Source organism: Dermochelys coriacea, chromosome 8 (assembly GCF_009764565.3).
Source record: "Dermochelys coriacea isolate rDerCor1 chromosome 8, rDerCor1.pri.v4, whole genome shotgun sequence".
Classification (NCBI taxonomy): Eukaryota; Metazoa; Chordata; order Testudines; family Dermochelyidae; genus Dermochelys; species Dermochelys coriacea.
In genome coordinates this window covers 46,039,181-46,060,852 of record NC_050075.1, presented here as the reverse complement: position 1 = coordinate 46,060,852, position 21,672 = coordinate 46,039,181, and the positions used below count along the sequence as shown (strand labels likewise).

General features: G+C 40.4%; 1 protein-coding gene across 12 annotated transcripts in view; it reads left to right on the top strand.

Moving 5' to 3' along the window:
- Nucleotides 1-21,672, top strand: part of DNM3 (dynamin 3) — a 307,097-nt gene that overhangs the window by 75,342 nt on the left and 210,083 nt on the right. For all 12 annotated transcript variants that reach the window (XR_006273647.1, XR_005294437.2, XM_038413439.2 and 9 more), the window contains exons 6-10: nt 13-173; nt 6,166-6,308; nt 7,044-7,179; nt 8,276-8,343; nt 17,380-17,518. Coding sequence is in view for 10 of the 12 variants with exons in the window: in XM_038413439.2 (XP_038269367.1) it covers nt 13-173; nt 6,166-6,308; nt 7,044-7,179; nt 8,276-8,343; nt 17,380-17,518 (647 nt within the window). In the remaining 2 variants the exon portion in view is untranslated. The remainder of the gene's footprint in view (nt 1-12; nt 174-6,165; nt 6,309-7,043; nt 7,180-8,275; nt 8,344-17,379; nt 17,519-21,672) is intronic.

Sequence of the window (21,672 nt, the reverse complement as noted above, 5' to 3'; positions counted from 1 at the left end):
ATCTCGTTTTAGGGTATATTGGAGTTGTAAACAGAAGTCAGAAAGACATTGATGGGAAGAAGGATATTAAGGCAGCCATGCTGGCAGAAAGGAAATTCTTCCTTTCCCATCCAGCTTACAGGCATATGGCAGACAGGATGGGAACACCATATCTGCAGAAAGTTCTAAATCAGGTACAAGCAAATGTGAAAAAGTAAGTGTGTGTGTGTGTGTGTGTGTGTGTGTGTACAGGACCAATAAAAAATGCTGTATTAAAATCACTGTTGCAGTGCACCTGATTCATTCTTTCCTGTTTATAACACTGTATTTTCCCCAACATATCACAGGGGATTATGAATGAAACTCACTGCAAAGAGTACAGGAACCAGTCTCCCCTGCCCCCTTGCCAGTGTACTGCAGGAATCACTCAATTGAAGTTAGTGGAGTTTAAATCATTGTGCTAAACATACATTACAAGAATGGTGACCCTTTTGTTTAAATTAACTCCCCACCTCTTTCATGTTACTTTCAAGCATCAGGATATCACTTGGACTCATTATACTGATCTTTGGCTTTTTAAGCGGCCTAGCATGAAAACATGACTTATAACACATTGTGTGATTTAAAGTTCCCAAAGAAGAAAATTCTAGGCAGTCCATCTGACTCTAGATAAAGAATGCATTTGCCTGTCTCACTGTGTGCGTTATTTCAGGATAAGGATTAGATTATGGCACTAATCACAACCCTGTCTAAGGGGTAATATGGAGCTAGAAGCTACCCCAAGGAGGGCTAGGGTGGGCTGGGGGTTTGGAATTGTCCCCCAGGAGAGAATTGCTCCATGGAACACATGGGGTGCTCATGCTGCACCTTTGTTTGGTCTCTGGGGCAGTGAATAGGGGTGTAGGGTCATAGCCCTGTCTCCTCATCTCCTTTGAGGTGATTTGTGACCCTAAGAGAACACAGAGCAGTTCTTGTGATTGGTTGAATACTCTGTTGAATATCCTCTGGAGAACAGCAGGGTGGATCACACCTTCCTCCAGCTGGGAAACTAGAGGCTGATCCATTTGTCACTCACCTGAACAAGAAACTATATCAATGTACTATTCTGGCAAGGGATACCTTCTCTATCCACAGTGGAGTGGAGTCTTGGAAACCATTTACCACTACCTCTGGTAGCAAAGGTGCCGACCAAGCTCAGGGGGGACCAAGGATTGACTGAAATTGATAACCTTCTTTTGGCTGAGACAGATGGTTCTCAGCCCAGCTGTGGATGATACTGACTTATGCAATGAGATGGGAACCAGGCAGTCTCTTGATAGTGTAAAGCTCCAGAGGCATGATGTTTCTTAGCAAATGTCTCAAGTCTTCCTGGTTTATCCAAAAGAATCCACTAAAAGGGTTTAAAATCATAAAGGTTTGTTATTTGGTGTGTGTGGGCCAACATGGATCCCTTTATAAATTGGTCACTTCCTCTGGGCCCCATCCTTCCCTTTCCCCCGAATTCAACCAAACTAATTGTCTGCTAGATTTAAAGACAGATTCCATTCATGTTCATTTTGGCAACTCTCTGCGACTACCATGAATTTGTTGAAGGATAAACCAAGTCTCTCTTCAGCAACTTATCAGGCTAATGTGGGCATATTGAATTTGACATCCCCTATTTAAAAAGTCTTGTGTTGTTGGATATTATAATCCCGACAAAACTTATGATGCCTCTTTTTGAGCTACTCATTTCCTACGAGCTCAAATTTCCTACATTGGCTTGTTTATTTCCATGTCTATGCTTCTTAAGTATACATTAAGCGTAGTAATGGAAATAACCTTGAGAAAGCTATTAAGGAAGGAATAGTGAAGAGTCATCATAGTAGGGGATGACCAGCGATGAGATAGATGGATAGTCACTGGAAGGCTAGTGCTGAGAGTTCCCAGTTAGTGATGGATTGTGAAGGCTTCTGAAAATTCTGCTATGATGTCACCGATATTCAGGCATGAAGAAATGGATTTATTACTTGCTTCATTCTGTTGGCTTGTAGCGGGTGAGTGAACTACAGGTTCTAGTGACTGATCAACCTCATACCAAGTTTGAAAAGGATAAGATGGTGCTCTGAATGCATCCCTAAATTCCTCATTGAAAGTAGTGTCAGAGTTCCAACTTAATGAGCTGATCATCTTGCCAATGTTCCTCTCACTTCTGCTTGCTCATCTCGGTGAAACTTTTCCCACGTTCAGTGTTATAAGGTTCTTGGCTCTTTATTTGGAGAAGAATAAGGGCCTTAGAAAGTCCACCTGGTTCTTTGTTTCCTTTGACTTCAGTTAACAGATACCAATAACTGCTGCTATTTCCGAGAGGAACAAGACTAAATGATGGGCATTTCTTACTACAGTGACTTGGCAGGCGTGCAATCTGCATGTGTTGAGGCATGTTCTGTTCGGGTTAGAGCAGCCTCTAGAGAGGAATACCAGGGCAGTTTATCTGCGATACAGAACCTGTTTCTGAGACAGGGTGGCAGAACTCTCATGCATCCTACAGGTTTTCTTTTGTTTGGAATGTTTTTGTTCTGGTCACTTTTTGGGGTAGGTTTTTTTTAGGTTAAAATAGTTAAACTTCTTATTACCATAGGGAGGTGTCTTATCACTTCCAAGTTATTTTATTTTACTTACCAGTAATTAAAATTAGTCTGTTGGCTACTTTACAAAAACACAGTCTGCTGTGCCCCTTGGTATTCATTGTTGGACTTTTGTGAGGTTTTATTTGAATGGAAGGGGTTATGCTGTAAAGATCCATGTAAGTACCATTCATATGAAGCATGTTGTTATACGTGCTGGTGCCTATTTGAAATCTGCTTGAAATTTAAATACCTCTGGATCCACAAGGTGGTGCTCAAATGAAACTCCAGAATGTGATTCTATGGGGAAAATAGCTCGCTGAACTCTGTTTACAAGTTTTTCTGAACAATAATTTATTCCTGGTTTGTTTTAGAGGGAGAAATAATAGAGGATTTATTTGTAACATAGATTCAAAAAAACCTTTTGTCCTTACACAAATAACCACAGTTCATTGATTATGATCTGTTACATCTTTGTCCATTAAAAATGGAAGAACCCCCACCCCCACCAGCACTTGGGCAAATATGAAATGCACTAGTAACTTCTCTTGTTAGTAGCTTCTTCTGTTGAGTGGTTATAAAACTATGACACTGATCAAAGCAAACTTGCACCTTTCGAAATGCTAGATTTGTTGATGTTTGGAGTGTGATGAGAGGTCAGTTAGTGAAAATATGAAAACCAACTGAAGTAATTCTTGACCTTTGCCAGATATTGACTGGACATTATATATAGCAACCACCTCCTCCTTCCTGAATTTTTATCCATCTTTGTGCCCCTGAAGCCAGTGCACTTTACTTTGAGTACAGTATCATATTTATTTGTTTCATGGTTATTATTGACTTGTTTCAGACATTCCACAAAACGCATTAAAATATTTTAAAAAATCATTCTTCTTACAGAGCATCAAAAATGTGCTTAGAATTGTACAAAACAGAAGTGGCCCTTGGCCCAATGAGTTTACAGTCTAATTAGACATTGATAGTACAGTCTTACCACAATACACATGGAAACTATAAATGAGCAAAGGTCAGGCCTTCATGCAATCAGTGAGTTTTGTTTGTGAATTAGTTTCCCCCCTTTGCTTCCTGCTTTTCCATTCTCCAGTGCTTTCAGGATTACCAATGAAAGTCAACATAAAGTGATTATAAGGCAAGATTTTTTCCCCCATATAGTTGTTGGTACTAAAAGCATCTCAACTGTATGTTAGAGGGCTTTCCCTTTACTCTCTCCTCGGGTTCTTGTCACACAGACAGAGAGCAGAAGTCTAAAGTGCAGACAATGTGATAGCTCTACATGCTGGCAGAGTCTGTTTCCCAACGTTCTGTTCCTAGCTCAGATGCCGCAGAGCCTTGCCTTTGGGGGGAGGGATAGCTCAGTGGTTTGAGCATTGGCCTGCTAAATCCAGGGTTGTGAACTCCAATCCTTGAGAGGGCCATTTAGGGATCTGGGGCAAAAATTGGGGATTGGTCCCACTTTGAACAGCGGGTTGGACTAGAGGACCTCCTGAGGTCCCTTCCAACCCTGATATTCTATGTCCCCATTCTCATTTCCAATTCCCCATTCTCTATTTCTCCTTCTTCTTAGCAGGCCCAAATATATCTGCAGTGCATGCCTACAGTCCCACTGGGAAGGGTAAGGAGTGAGGTTGTGCTGCTGTCAGGGACGGGCATTTGTTTGGTCTCCCCCTCAAAACCCATTTGCCCCTCCTGACTGGTTGCTTGACTTTGCCTTGAGATACGGGTTGAGGCAGTCTTAAAGTGTGCACTCAGTAACAATTTAACTGCTCTTATCCAGAAGCAACATACACAATCTTTGTCCTTTGTTTTCGCATATTAGTATAAGAGTATCAAAAAGTCAAACCCAGAATTCTATCCCAAGCTAACAAACAGACCTATATACTAACACTGTAGAACAGTGATGCCTGCCTTAGCCTGAGGACCAAACATTATCTTAAAAAGACCCAGAGACCCCAGTCAATGTTGGGGCAGTTCCTCTGCCCTGTTCACTTCTCTTTGCACAAAGGGAGAAGAAACCACCTACAAGTCTTCTGCTAGGGGACAGGGAGCTATAACTTGCGGCTGGTTCTCAGCTGCTTCTTTCCTATATCTTCTGCTGCCCTGTGTGGGGTAGGGGAGCAGTCCTTCAATAGATGCTGTTCTAGGTGCAGATAGAGCCGATTGAGCAGCTATCCTGCTTTCCTTGGGTCTCCCACAGCCTGGCAGGGAAGGTGTCAATGGAGCAGAGCTGCTCCCAGGGCTGTAGGAAAAGATGCTCCTTATTTCCTCACTGTAGTAACAAGGCTGATTCAAACACTATTTAAAAGTATCAGGATGGGGTTCAGGGAAAGTGTTTTTTTTTTTTCCGGTTTATACAAATACACATCATCTTAACAGTTCTCCTCAAAGTCTCCAATTCAGAGACTTGAGAGCCGCAAGTTGGATACCAGTGCTGTATGTATGGGTAAATAAGGCAATAGAGACTCTCCAAAAGTACAGATGTGGCCTTCTGGGAGAAAACATTTCAGTGGAGTAGCCAGGATTTACCATATTGTCCTAGGAGCAATTTGTGTGTTTCCAAAACCCTCTGCTAGGTTTGGAGGTGGCTAGAAAGAACATGTTCAAACTGTGGATGGATTTGAGCCCTTTGACCATTACTTGAAGGGTCCATGTAGTATACTCGTGATTATATCATGTAGTATATTCGTGATTATAGTGGAGTGTATGATTATAGTACAACTGGCAAAAACTGCTCAGATGCTTGCCTCGGGTGAGTAGAAATTTGGACACAGTAAATCGGCTGTGTGTGGCTGGGATGCTGCTGACTTTTTGGAAGAGCAGAAAGGAAAGAAACAGATTGACCCAGACGCTGTCATCCCATAACAGGAGGGAGCAGCAGAGCTGTTTGCTCTTTTTCAGGGGGTGATGGGAAAAGAGGGAGTAGTGTCGCTAGATCTGCTAGGTTTGTCGTCCCCCACAACTGGATGGGAGATCAGTCTATGGCTTACTCCCCATGAGTCGCAGATCCTTTAAAAGGGAAAGGGGAGCAAAGAGCAGAGGCCCTAGATAAAATGGAAGAGCTGGAAAACTGAGGGTCTGTTGTGTGCCTGAGAGAGCAGGCCATAGCAGTAGAGAAATCCTGAAAAGGGAGGAGAGGGGACAGCACTGATTGATTGTATAAGTGGCTTTCTGAAAGGGCTAGAACTTAATGTGGAACTGTGCCGCTGTCAATTAACTATGCCTGGCTTTTGTTGGTGTAGCTGAGCAAGTATTTTTTACCAAGTCTCATTTTAGTGCTCAACAGAGTGCGTGTGTGTGTGTGTGTGTGTGTATATTATATATGTACATATAAGGGGGAGGGATGCCAGATAATTGTTCAAGCCCTGATCATAGTATGTGTACAAGAAAAGAGGCTCTTGTATTGCCTGTGGGTATTCCTGTCACTTCAAAGATCAACCTGAATTCCATTGGAAAGCCTAGCACAAGTCATATTTTCTTGTGTGTGGCAATCAAAGGGAATGGGCTATATCTTTTCCATCCATCTGCCTTCCCAGTGTTTTAAATAATTCATTTTATTTTGTAGCAACTCACCAATCACATTCGAGACACACTGCCAGCCTTCCGGAGCAAACTTCAGAGCCAGCTGCTTTCTATAGAGCATGAAGTAGAGGCATATAAAAACTTTAAACCAGAAGATCCGACTAGAAAGACTAAAGCCTTACTGCAGTGAGTGTCCATTTCCTCCTCCATGTATGTAAAATAGTTTCTCGCTTGTTTAAGCTTAAAGCTTAGGATATTGATGTTTCCCAGTGAAAGGCAGATGCAGAAGGATGCTTATACATTCTGCAACCTCCAAAGAGGTTATTGTGGCTGAAAGCATTATAACGTTTTTAGCCACTTTCCATTTTAGAAAGATTTTTCCATAATTCATTTTAATAGTCATATAAGAATGTGCTGGGCTAGATGAAAATCATTTTGTTTTGTCCTACGCTGAGCATTATAATCTTGGGATGTGGTTTGTGTACTCTGCACTAAACTGGAACCCCCTGGAATGCCGGGTGTGGTTCAGGGAACCTTTTCTCGCTTTTTAATCAAAAATACACGTTTTCTTAACATAGCTGTCTTTGCGTCCACTGCTGTTTGTTATCATAGGGTTCCCGCATGGGACTCTATGTTCAGTATGAGTGCCAACCTATCTGTGCCTACCAACATTTATATCAAGCCATACAGAAAATCTAATTAAAAATAGCTGGTGTTTTTAAGAGTAAGCCGTATACATTTATAAAAAGACTTGAAAAACCTTATACTTGTTTGTGTCCTTTGGGAGTGGAGAAGGCCATGTAAGTACCACTGTTAACCCTAGAAATATCATTCTTTTGGCAATAAATACAGTGAAATAAAAATGAAATGAAAACCTTAGCTTACGCATTTGTTGAGTTTGTTTCTGTTTTGAACTTTAAGGATGGTTCAACAGTTCTCAGTGGACTTTGAAAAAAGAATTGAAGGATCAGGGGATCAAGTTGACACATTAGAACTATCTGGTGGTGCCAAAATCAATCGTATTTTCCATGAGCGTTTTCCTTTTGAACTAGTAAAGGTATGTGTCTGTCTGTCTGTCCTCCTTGCTTTGAGTTGTGTTTTTATATTTTCATATTCATTTTGATAGTGACAGTGAAGTTACATTTCCTTTGAAGATGTTCTAACAGGAAAACCCTTAATCAAAAGGAGTAAATTACGCAAAAGGGAAGAATTATCACCAATACACAGGAAAGAAGTTTATTTTTATTTCTGTTTATTAACACCAAGTCACAATCTGAGATTGTTGTCATATGCAATATTCAAAACTCAGTCATAATTCTACATTATTTAAAAATGGCTCAAATGTTCGCTTTCCATGGCTTTCGCAAAAACATTTCCCCCTGTGCTCCCTAATTTCTCAATTTCATTTCCAATATTCTTGCAAATTTGTAATGAATGAATCATGTTTTGTAACAAATATCTTTGTAACTACATGTCTTCTTGTACTTACCTTGCAAAATTAGTCTTGGTAGAATTCAGCTGTTACATGTGACATCTTACATTTCTCTTTGTGCATGGACTAATGTCAAAACTAGAGGTCATGCTTTGATATTTATTCATGTCTGTCTCTTTTTCCCAGCTCTTACTATTTTCCGTACCTTTTCCATTGTTCTATCACTGTTGGCTGCTCTTCTCATCTTCTTTCTGGATAGATGGGGCAAGTAAACAACTGCCTCCGATGTAACTCAGATTCTCTTGTTAGTGATGAGTACTTAGGTACTTTTTTAAAATTAGAGCTGTGGAAAATAGCTATTAGTTTTGGGCTTTTTCTTACCAATTCAGTTTAAGGTACAAAACATGCAAGCATTCATCCCCAGATTGTAGAAAAATGCAGGTTTTGTGTTTTAAAAAAAACCTATTTCTGTCTGAGACACCCTCTCTACTCTTCTGCCAGTCCTACAGATAAGGGGGGTGGGGGTGGGTGTGTGTGTGTGAGTCCACCAGAATTTTAACAATAAATAAATGGAACACATTTCTCCTAAGGTGACCATCCCCAAATCCTACCATGAGTGTGTTTTGTAGACCCTGGTCTCTCTGGTTGTCTAGTAGGATGTTCTGAAGAACTGTTAAAAGCATTTGTGTACAATATGATTTTTATCCTTTGGTTCCTCTAGATGGAATTCAATGAGAAAGAATTGCGGAGAGAAATAAGCTATGCAATCAAAAACATACATGGTATCAGGCAAGTGCTTCCCATTTCTCCAAGTTCAGACACATCTATAGAAAGCATAATCTTGTTAATCCATAAACACACTTACCACATTCTCATCCACTTGACAGTTGATTTTTTTTAAAAATATATCTCATGCCTGCATTTTTAACATAGCCACGAGAGTGGTGGCTTTCATGCCCACTAATTTGCACGGAGATACCAAATTTGTCTGGGACTTATGGAGAGACCATGTACAGAGCAAGTATACACAATTCTTCTAGTTGTCCTGATCGCTGCTGTTAGAGCACCCACGTATGAGACAAGATTTTTATGTAGTACGATGGCTGATGGAATTGGTGCGATTGATGGATTGAAGACACAAAATTCAGAAAAGAGAATGATTCTCTATCATTTCTTTGCTTGGCTTGAGTTGCCTACCATGTACATTCTATATCAAATGCAAAAACTATATGAAATGGATTCTTTTGGGTTCAACCCAGACCACTAAGGGGCCACGTGCCCTGTAACCATGTATGCCTCTGTGGATTGGAGCCCTGATACCCATTGTGGAATCACAGCACAGTAGCCCCTCCGTGGCTTTCACCAGCCTGTTTGCTCCTTGAAGGATAACACCAATAGCCTTGTAGCCATGTTTCCCCAAAACAGTTTTCCCTGTAGTGTCCAGTCTCCCACTAGAACACTCAGAAAACCGTATCAAGTTCTCCTTTCCTTAAAAGAAACAGTACACAGCAGCCTATTAGCTTACCTGAGGTTAACACCCCTTTCCCTTCAATCACAGCACTGAGTTGGTTTATAGTGAAAGTAAAACCAGTTTTTAATAAAAGGACATGGGTTTAAGAGCCATCAAATAGAAGGAATAAGCGTAGGAATGATCACAAACAAAAGTGAAAATATGCTATTAAGATAGAAACTCAACAAACTAGAGTCTTTTGTTCATATTCGTTTTCTCAGCATAGTCCTTAGCCAGGGTCCAAACACAGTTCACAGCACTTGGTTTCTTTGTGTCCGCAGGTGAAGGATGACGTAGTGGTTTAATCCCCCTCTCTTTATAGTCCAGTAAACCTTTGAAATCTATTCTTCTGAAGTGTACCTCCAGGTAAAGTTCCTTTCCCCTGCTGGGTGTAGACGCCATGCTGGCTTCTCCCCAGCTGGTGATTTTAACAATGTAAATGATTTTCCTGCAATCTCAAATTTGTAATCTGAACATGTGCATTACCTCATCTGCTTTCTGGAATGTTCTGACCTACAGCAAGGGTGGGTGTGCTGTTCATAAGCAATTCTGAAAGGAAAGAAAAATAGGTGGTTTTTAGGAATTAAATTCTAATAAAAACTAAATGGTGTTAAAGATTTTCTGTCATTTTACTTTTAAAAAGTCTAGGGTAGCATGCAGGCTTATCACATATTGTGCCATCCCCACCCTCCGTAAGTTGGCATTATGGCTAAAGAAAAGTAGTTTCAGTAAATATTTTGCTTCATTTTTAATGGCAGCCACTATATGTTGAACATTTATTTGGCCCATTGGTAGTTCTCTACTGTCAGCAACTCTTGTCAGGCCTAGCATGCTCAGTGCACCTCACATACTGTTGTCATGGTATTTATCCAAAAGGTGGCATGTAAGAAATCATCAGAAAAATAATAATTCACTGATCATTAATATTCTTGCGTGATGTATGTACATTTAATCTACAAAATTTATACTCTGCGTACATCACACAAGAATATTAATGATCAGTGAATTATTATTTTTCTGATGATTTATTATAGCCCGCTTTTTGGAAAAATATTTTGACAACAGTGTGTGAGGTTCACTGAGCAAACATTAACAAGACCTTTAACACAGTTTAATTTTTATTAGAATTTCATTCCTTAAAAAAAAAAATCCCCAAACTATTTTGTCTCCATAGAAAGCAGATAAAGCAATGTGTGTGATCAGATTACAAACTTGATGCTGTTTGGAGCTTGATATGTAGACACTACTGAGACTCAAGGTGGTTAGAATTTGGGATATTGATGCTGTTCTAGATGGACTGAGCCTCTGCCACTGAAGGCTGGCCATTAGAAGATGGGATGTAGGCACCATATGTCAAGGATTTCAGTGCAGGATTCATTCAAAGTTGGCACAGATGCTGAGACAAAGCTTGTCAAGCTTGTCTCTTGGTATATCATGGATGCTTTCTGGCTTTGCTCTATTGAAGCATTCATATTTATGCCTCTTGAATAATGTTATGATCATGGATCTGACCACTTTCCCAAAGTGCTGAAGCTCTCTAGGAAGATGAATTCTGGGATATACAAATAAATATTCCCATATGTGTTCTACTTATTCCAGATTCTTCATCATTGCATATCTGTTCAGCCAGTGAAGGTGTCATATTTGCTAATTATGGGCAAAAATGAGCAAGTTCATCCAGAGGTATATAGGAGGATGGAAACCCAGTGGATTGCGTAGGCTCTATTGGTACCTTTCTGCCAGGCCTTGTGGAATTAATGGGCTTCTTCCTGTTGATGCAAATTTGACACATGTCTATATATTTGTTTGTTACTACCAACACTACTCATGAAGTCTCAATCTATCCACCTTTAATTATATTTATTGGTCTTATGAGTAAAGGAACATTCCAGTAATGCTTCCTGGGAACATGATTCACAGGGTTTAATTCTCTATGACCTTGTGTAGCTGATACTATCTTGGTCCACACACTGGGGATTGAACTGGGAAACTCCAGAGCTAAAAGCATGAACTGCTATAGTTTCAGCTAAAGATCTAAGACTGTAGCTGGGCATGTAAAAATGTAGCCAAGGGCTGTTAACAACTCATTTTCACAGTTTCAGGGTAGCTGCACTTCCAGGGCCTGTTGAGAGCACCCACTTAAAGGTTCCTGGTTCCCATCTATTGCTTCTTTTGGGCTGAGACCCACAACTTTCTCCCTCTTGACCAGGGTTTAAGGCTTCACAGCTCCCTGCCTTACACTGTGATATCCCCAGCAGGCCAGCCTGCCTAAATAACCCAGCACCTGCATTTTGCTTGTTACCAGAGGGCTCTGAAGAGTATAATTGCCAGCAGTTCCAAGTTACCTTACAGCTCTTTCCAAGCAATCACACTTTTTCTTCAGATAAAAGCATTACAGAGAAAACATATATTTAAAAACAACATTGCTCTATGCATGCTAACATCTTACCAGAGATCACCCATCAGTCTTATAGGGCCCCAGTAGGACAAATTCCTCTCAACTCTTCTGCAAGGGTTGGGGTCCCCCTTGGACAGCAGGTCATGTCTGTTTGCTGGAAGCAGTCATTTTAAGTTTGGCCTGTTTATCCAAAATTCCTTCCTTTTGTCTTTTGGTCTATGCAGAATCCAGTTTGCACTACTGTAACCCTTTTGCCAGGTGAAGCCAGCTTTAACAAGGGCCAGGTTCAGTATCTAGGGTTCAGATCTAAGTATCTCTTTCAACAATACAACACAAAACCGACTCGAGCTCCCACCCAGTGACCTGGAACAATTACACACCATCCCCTGGGCGCTTTTAAGAGGCAATACGTCCCCTCTAGCAAGCACAGAGTCTGAGTGTAGCAAAAACTTTTAATAAAAGGAGGGAATTAACTCAGCATTAATTTGGGAAACACCGGAAGTAGGGCTCATAAACACAAACCATGAGCAAAAGACCCACCCCCAAGTAAGCTGGGCAGTGTCCTTTTCCCCTCAAGATCTTAAGTCCAGCAACCCAAAAGTCCCTTTAATGTGCCCATCCCTTCTCTGTACCCCACTCACAGTTGCTGTCCTTGGCCAGTGCAGCCCCAGACTTCAGAGACTCATCTGCAGAGTTCACCTCCCATCCTGTGTGGAAGGGGGGTAAGGAGGCACCTTACACACTGCACTGCTCAGGCACTCGGTCGTCGCCCCAGTGGCCAATTGCCACGCCTCTCCTCTGGCCCTCTCCACCAGCCACCCTACTAGCTGCCTGGCACACCTCTCCACCAGCCACCCTGTAGGTCCCATCCCTCTGCCAGGTGCCCTGCGGGCCACGCCACACCTCTCCTCCCAACCTCCCTGCTCGCCACTTGCCACACTTAACACAACTCTCAATGATTTCAGCTGCTAGTGGGGGAGCCTCAGTGCTGGTGCACACTGGGCAGTCTCTTGCAATAGAGACACTGTCCCAAAATAAGTCTAATACTTAGACCTATGATCTTAGATCCTAGACCTTAGATCAATGATTTCAGCTCTGCCGCGTGTAACAAGACTCTCAATTGAGTCTAAATTAGCTCTTTTATTATACCATGGCGAGAGGAAGGATCAAATGGTGTCTAGGACCCTTAAACAGGGCCCACCCACCAGGTATATATACCTATCCCCACCCTCTCACAACTCATTCGGATTTGGAACCCACATCACCTGCCGAGCGAGTGCTATTCAGTTGAGGGTGAGTCTCTCCATTGGGGTATGCCCGGTACAGTTCTGCTGCCCTCGGTTCACACGACAAGGATAGCAACACTTGATTACTCCTGCCCCAATAGCAAGAAGACTGGGGATCCAACACCAGCCACAAGTGATCATTTGGGCAAGTAGTCCCATCATACTTAGCACTTAGGCAGGATGGGTGTGTCCATGCAACTTCTGAAGTCTTTTTCCACAGCTCACCACTAGATGTCAGGGGAGAGCTCATCCAGACTCTGCTTACACTAGTATACATGAACCTTCCCAGGAGGTGGTACCTGGTTTTAATTCCTGGAGGAAATGTGGCAGACCTTCCCTATGGAGTAGAACCGAATCACACACAAAATGTTGGTTTAATACAGTGCTTCCCAATGATGCCTTAATTTAATAAGGTCCCATATCTGGCAGTAAGTTGCCATATCTGTCATACTCAGATCCTTTGCAGATCAGCACAAAGCAGGACTTATAACAAGCTCATCAGTGGTTTACACTTGTACTTACTAATATCTTTGCAGGGTGCAAATAAATTCCATTCAGACTTGGTAACTTTTTACAGCCATGTTGCACAGGGGTTAAGTCAAGACACCAGAGAGCCAGAATCAAAGTGTGTCACACATCTGCAATGAACTTGTTCTGCTGGCAGAGTACATTCCTAAGTCAACTGGATTGCACAAATTCCCATTTACAACTTGCATTCTTTTTAAATTAGGGGAGACTTATAGCTACATTTCCCTGGCATTGGATAGGAGTTATTGTTTCTAACTCCAGTTATCTGATCCTGTCAGAGCTTTACTAACTAGACAAAGTTCATTCCTATGTCTATTTACTGCATGAAGTTTCACCTTCATTATGACAGGTTTCAGAGTAGCAGCCGTGTTAGTCTGTATTCGCAAAAAGAAAAGGAGTACTTGTGGCACCTTAGAGACTAACACATTTATTAGAGCATAAGCTTTCGTGAGCTACAGCTCACTTCATCGGATGCATCGTGAGCTGTAGCTCACGAAAGCTTATGCTCTAATAAATGTGTTAGTCTCTAAGGTGCCACAAGTACTCCTTTTCTTTTCACCTTCATTATATTTCTCTCTCAACTGTTACCCTGGATGCCTGCTGGTGCCCCCAAAGGACTGTATAAATTCCTCTGGGACATACCTTGGGAGCTTTCTAGTGAAGGTTATGACTTAGCATCCATCACCTGCTAAAAACTGCATAAACACATGATATTACATTGCTTGTAAGGGGTTCTTATTTCTGTGAGCCTAATAGATGATTCTTTATTTAGGCTCAGAATGAGACCAGTGGAGTACTGGATGAGGACAATTTATTAGACTCTGAAAGATGGCTTATAAACACTGATGACAATATCCTAAACCATGCAGGTCTTTCATGGTAGACAGTCCATAAAGTGTTTCTGGAGTAGAGTCCGTTGCTTGGCTCCTGTCAGCTGTGATTTTGATAGATGCCTCAGGTGTAAGTTGGGATGCCCAATTACACTGTCTCTAGGTTACAACAAGGGTTTCAAAATCCATAGAGACCTAGGATTACAAATTTCTTGGAATCCTGAGCAATATGAATGGTAGGGGGAACTTTGTTTCCTTACATCCGTGACAAATCGGTACTGATTTTGACAGACCTCACCACAGCCATGTATCTCATGCACTAATAGGGGGAGCTTGTTTCTGTTGTTTGTGTCAAGAAACTGTCTAGCCTGAGGAAGTGGTGCATTCCATATCAAGTTGCACCTCTAGATCTGTTTTTTTTTTTCATGCAAGAACATGGTCTGGCAGACAGCCTCATTTGGAATTTATCAGCCCCAGCATGAGGGGTTTTTCAAGTTTTTGACCATGTTGATATTCCAAACTACAGGGATCCTTCAAAAAGCTCTCTTTGTCTTGAAGGAGAATTGAGTGTGCCTTCAGTTTTTGTTCTGTAGGAAATAGGGATCCAAAATCCTTGAACTACTTTCTTCTAGCTTGGGGCCATACTTTGCTGTATACCTTCATCCTTTTATGCTTCAAGAATGGTACTGATTGCAAGGGTTCTGTCCTTCGTGGGCATGTCAGTGTTCATATTTGGATCGATTACCCCTTCCGCTGAGGTCTGCCTTTCAGTTCTTCCACATCTGTTTTCACAGTATCAAAGTCAAATGCATTATCCAGGTCTGAGATTCCTAAATACCATGGCTTGCAATGTGCTGTGTTGCGAAATTCTGTTCTGGAGTCCTCTCAAACTGTTAAGTGAATATTTCTGGAAAGTTGTAAATCTTTGAGGAAAACCTATGCCTAGAAATGGAAAAGATTTTCAATTTGTGCTGCTGACCGAGACCGTGCACCTTCCACTGCTTCAGTGCCTTGCATTGTTTGCTGTCTCTAAATGACCGATTTACTGAGGAGTTCAGTGTGGGTTCATTTTGTGGAAATATCTGAAACTTGTGTTTGGAGGAGGTGAAATACTTGGTTTGGGATGGGCTGGTTATCTTATATAGGGATGATTTGTCTGTTTTCAGATTAGTATTAGCACATAGGATTCCAGAGAGACACTTTTATAAGAGAATGATGACAAATATAATTGCCCAGCCAAGGGTTATCCACATTTGCACGTTCTACAGTGAAACAATTTCTGAAAGGACAGTTTGTATGTTTTTTCCACCCTTTTGAGAAGAAACTCTCCTTGAAATTAAATTTGATGCTCATGTGATTTGGTATCACTGTAGGAGCCCTTTGGAAAATATTTTTTACATCACCTGTACATACAGCATTGCTAGTATCTGTAACACCAAGGAGAATGGGTGAGATCTAAGCCCTGATGGCCGAATTCCCTTAAAATAAGGGTAATGCGATACCATCCTTTACCTGAGCTTGACTAAATTTGAGTTCCGCTCCAGTCTTATTTATTTACCTGGACTTTTTTCTGAACCATATAACTTACAAAGGAGATAAGGTTATATAGGCTAGGTCAGTGTTTCTCAAAGTGTTGGGTATTCCCCCTTGGCATGGTGTGAAGGACAGTTGTGCTTGAGAGAAACATGAAAGATGTATACATTAAGCTTCAACAACACATGGCAGGGTTGTCAGGTGGACACTATTTATTTCATTTTCCTAAAGCAAGGCTCAGCTTTTGAAAGTTTGGGAAAATGCTAGTCTAGATGTTAGAGTTCTTGGCTATGGCTTAGGTAGGACCAAACCCTTTTGTTAATCTTCAATATTATTTGTGGCATATGGAGTTAAATCCAAGGGCAACTAAGCTCTGCCCAGAGATTGTTTCTGTGATATAGAACCTGTATGCAGATCTGCTGTGAGCTACTGTGTGTCCCAAATACTTTGGGATCTAAAGTCACGCTACCCTTGCTCCAAAGCCCTTTGCCCAACATAGCTAAGAAAATATCTCCTTTGTGGACACTTCAGGCTGCTATCCTGAGCTCAGTGCTTACATTTATAAAGCATTATTCTTGGCTTGTCAACTAGATGAGATGGTCAATTTGGGATAGCAGTCCTATAATCTTCTCTTTTCTTTAGACCTATATCCTTAAAGGCTGTGTGACTTCTAATTAATATCTCTTAAGCAGGGCTCTCTACAGGCAGTTTTTGAAGGAGAAATAAGGGCTATTTGTAACTAGTTCTGTGAGATGTCAGCCTATATAGGTCCACACATCACTCACTGTCCTGCTTCTTCAGAGCCTTTGTATGGGTTTTAAATAGGTGGGAGAAGGACTTTTGATGTGGTTGGGGATGGAGGGAACTTGGATTATGGAGTTTTATGTAACTCTATCCAAATGGTCAGTCCTGTGTGAGGTGAGCAATAGTGCCAGTTGTCACTGCTTTTAGATGGTTTTGACTCTGTCTGCTGCAGTACATGTGCTTACCACAAGAGTAGCTTTACAGTATACTGGTGGTCAACTTGATGAACTACAGATGCGGGTTAAGTGGACTTTTTATTTTTTCATTCCGACTCCACAATTTAAAAAATAATCACATTAATTTTCATATTAAATCTTCTGTTTAAAGACAGACCAAGTGAGTGCTGTGCTAGGTCTTGCATGTCATTTTCATCTGACTATTTTTATAGTTGGGCTGTCAATCCCTGAAAACGAAAATGCTGTCTGATAGAAATGCTGGCCAACAATTACCCATACTGTAGCTGCATGAATGGTGGACCCCTAAGAGATAGTGACTGTGCACGCTCTCTCCATGCTAAACTATTATTTAGAATCTCTAATTTACCATTTTCTTAATCTACATACCCCATAATTCACATGTCAAAACCCAGTGGTCTCACTCCATTTCTCAGTAATGGTTTAAATACAGAGATAGTGCTGTATTAAGGTCTAACTTTACTGATACTTCATTACTTTTACAAACTAAACTACAGAGCATATGCTATGAGCTGTTATCATAACTGAACAGCGCTTGTCAGATGAGTGCATCATGTTCGTTACTAATAAACATATGCTGTATTTAGACTTTTTTAAGCTAGTCACTCATCTTGCAACTTGCAGAATCATTTTGTTTATATCATAATGATGTTTGTTGCTCTGCTTTACGTTCAATATAAAAAGTTGTATTCTTTTCCCCTAAAGTCTTCAGGATCTTACGTGTTTTATTATATGTCCACAGAACAGGTTTGTTTACTCCAGACATGGCCTTTGAGGCTATAGTTAAAAAACAGATAGTGAAGCTGAAAGGGCCTTGCTTAAAAAGCGTGGATCTGGTGATGCAAGAGTTAATCAACACTGTCAAGAAATGCGCTAAAAAGGTAACTTCTGAATGGGTTCATTAATAGTTGAAGTACACTTGTCAATCTAGTGTTATGGTAGATAATATAATGGGCAAGATGCTTTGCCATGTGGCTCTACTCAGAAAAACGATGCAATTATATGAGATGGTATGGTTCTAATTTGTGTCTTAGTTGCTTTCTTATCCAGTTTACAAATGAAAAGTACTATAATACTGATCTTAGGTTCTGATGCTCAAAATGGCTTGTTTCTAGATCTTGCATCATCGTCAGCATGGTTTGTTTTTTCAGGAAAAAAAAACAGTCAAGTGCTGCCCCATTTTCACCTGTATAACCATATTGCCGCAGATGGTGTTGCATGGCTGTTACTGAAGGTATAATATAGAGAAAATCATATAGATGACCCTGCAAATGAAACTTAATTAATATTTCTTTTGAGGCATAAGCCAGAAAAATCCAGAATCGGAAGTTGTCTTTGCAGCACTTTGCAGATGATAGGAAAAAGTAATAGTCTTTCTTTTATCACTAAAGGCAGCAGACTAGATTCAAAATATTTTCAGAGTTCATGTTCTGCTGAGTAAAAAGGTGCATTTTTACCTAGAAACTTTTCAGAGTAGAACTGTACTTAAGTGTTCAAATAGTGGTGAAATACCTTCCTGTGCTGTTTCTCATATATGTGCAAATCCATAACTCATCATCGCCAACTTTCAAGAGGCTACATGATAGAAACATGAGACTATCCAATCTCCCCTTGATTTGCCCACACTTACCCCACTGGGAGTTATGCATGTGAGTGGAAGGATGAACTAGTCTGAAGAACTGCAGAATGAATGTAGGAAACAAATTGCATTGGAAAGAACAGTTGTGCAGTTGGCTTCCCTAAAGTGAATAGTGTGTGTACTAAATAATGAAACCTTAATTTAAGGTTCCAACAAGTATAGTAATATAATGAACTAGTTGGTATGAATGAGTATTCTGTCTGATTGGTCTGCATACAGTGTGTACCCGGGTTTATTTATACTTTTTTTTTTTAAAGAAAACCTTATTTTCCTATTGTGATTAAAAAGTTCAGGTTTTAGTATGGAACTAATTCAATATAGAAATCAGAAGTCAGTTGTATATGCCTTGGTTATAGGGGATAACATTTTCAAGTGTCAGTCTGATTTTCAAAAGTGGCTTAGCCTCCTACGTGCCTTAATCACTTGAAAACTACCTATGATCAAAAATGGATCCCCAGTGACCACCATTAACCGTGGCTGAAAATGGCTTAGGCCCCAGATAGGGCCAAAATGCTTTTAATAACAATGATAGAAAGCATGTCAGAGTCCCAGTGGTGGGATAGTCATCTGTCCTCACGTCTTAATCTTGGGAACATCGGAATTTTTGTACTGGATCAGACCAGTGGTCCATCTCACCTAGTAGCTTGCCAGTACCAGATACTTCATATTTTCTTCTTAGTTCCCACAGAGTTGGTGGTAGATTTTTGCCTCTGAAATACTCTTGTGTTTATATTCCTTATAATTTGTTACCCAATCTAATATAACTCATAAATGTCTAATCCTCTTTAATCCTAAACTCTTAACCTCAATCTCCTGTGCCAGAACAATTATTTGTGTAAATGTTTTCTTTTAATCAGTTTTAAACGTGTTGCCTTTTTTTATATCCTCTTCTATACAATGAGAAGAGGGTAAATGGGAACTCTTAGTTTATTTTCCATATCATTCACTATGTTCTATACCTTCGCTATGCCCTCTCTTATTAGTCCCCTCATTAAACTGTACACACCTTTAAAAAAATATTGGCTTGTAGAGACCCCTAGTCTTTTAAACTTCTCCTTAGAAGGAAGTCTTTCTGTGCTCCTAATCATTTTCATTGCCCTTCTCTAGAACCTTTCTATTTCTGCCAGATCCCTTTCTGAGATGGCAAGAACAGAACACAATATTCAAGGTAAGGGCAGGTTATGAATTTATTTATTGGCAATATTATATTTTCAGTACCCTCTGTTCCTTTCTTAATACAACCTAACTTCTTGTTTTCTTTTTTGACCTCCCATTGTATGTTAATTGGGTGTTTTCATTGTGCTATCCTCAATCCTCGATCTTCTTCTTAAGCAGTTATGGTTTAGATTCAACCAGGTGTGTGGGTTGTAAAGTGTTTCTTCCAATGTACATCACCTTACGTTTCTTTTCCATGAATGTGATCTACAATAGTTTTGCCCAATCATCTAGTTGGGTAGGACTTTCTGTAGTTCTTGGTCTTCTTTGGTCCTGACTAACATAAATGTCATTTGCAAATGTTGCCATTTCACTGATTACTTTCTTGTACAGATCACTGATACCTATTATGAACACTGCTAGTCTTCGTCCAGATTCTTCGGGCACCTCATGATTAGCATCTTTCTTTGAAAGCTGACAGTTTATTTCCTCTATTTGTTTGGTCTCTTAACCAGTTGAAAACTATGACAGTTCTTTACGTCAGTATGTTAGGTCCTTTAACAGGCTAAGGGATGTTATAAAAGCCTTTTTCAAACATGTAAATAAATAACTCTCTCTTCTTTATCCACTTTCTTATTGCCACTCTCAAAGACCAATAGTTCTTCTTTTTCAGAAACATGCTGTTTTGTCCCTATCATATCCGATGTCTGTTCATGTTTCATGCTGTTCTCTCTGATTTCAAACAATTTGCCTGGTAAGACCTGCTGATTCATATCTTGGTGTTGGTAGATAATTAGCTTTCATAATCTTGTCTTTTTGAGAGAGAGACACACAATGTTGGTTTTCTACTGGTCCTCTAATATAGCAGCTGATTTTTAATGGATTACATTTCCTCAGTAGCTTAGCTACTTCATTCTTATGTACCTTCAGAATTCTAGGTATACTGTATGATATTGGGGACTTATTTAATTTCACTTTCTTCCAGCACCTCTCTTGACATGTCAGTCTCTGACAGCGCTTCATCTTTATTATCTGAAAAGAGTAAGTCAGACATAAGTATTTCCCAACATCCTCTGTGCTGCAGACTGATGCACAGAAGTAGATGGGCAAAATTTTCAGAAGCACCTAAGTCCAGTTTTTCAGAAGCAACTCAGGCACCTTAGGAGAAAATTTTTATCCATTCACTTTTTCTGCAGTGTCCCTTTCCACCTTGATTTTTCTTTATTCTCCAATAGTGTAGCAGACCCACTGACTCTTGTAGATTTCTGCTTCTGAACTACATCCATTTCCTTTTGTTTTTCTGGTTTTGGCTAGCTAGTCTTTTAGTTCCCCTCATTGCCATTTTCAGTCTGCCTGCCACAGTTTGTTCCTGTCACTGGGCTTTGCTGTGTTTGGATTCCTGCTTCTTGAAGGATACCTTTTTGGCTTGACACTTCTGTCTTGTACCTTGCTATTCACCCATCTAGTCTGAGGGAGATTAAGGGTCCCCCTTCTGCCAAAAGGTTATTCTTAGTCTAAGCTATTCAGTACTATGTCAGTTGTTAACTCTTTAGGTCTGTATGCTTAATGGTAGTCATAGGTGGGTATTAGCTAAAGGGTACTTAGTATGATCAGGCAATTCATATCTTGGTGTTGTCAGATGTAATATTGTAAGCTATGAGAAAATTGCACTAGCTTTAGTATCAAGAATTCTAGACTGGTTGACACTGTGGGATAATTAGGGGAGGAAACTGCAGTAGATGATGTGAGTTGCATTTATTTTTAGCTATTGTGTGTGGGCGGGGCTGGAAGAACTGTTCTGAGCAAACAGAATAAATTGCCTTTTTAATAATCAGAATAGCTTTAAAATGACTGCAGAATCCTGGCACAGAGTAGAGTTGTAGATGGTGGTGTTTAAATGCTCCAAGGGAATCAAATAATAGAGTACACTGAACCAAACAAACTACTAAGAAGCAGGTTCCGCACTGTAGGGCACTAACTGTAACTCTTTCCTGTATTATAAGCACAGGAAGAGGACAAAATGATTAATGTCCAGTGTCATTTCTGATCAGTCCTTCTGTCAGTCTCTTCATGTAGAAAATAGCTTGTAAAGTCTAGGGAATATTGTGAAGGTTGTTATGGACTCTTGATGGTTTCTTCTCAAACGTTAATTTCTACTCTGAGTCTGAAGCAGTAAATCTGAGTTAAGATTAAGTAATATATTTGGTTGTGATCTCCTTCATCCTCATCATCAGTGAAGAA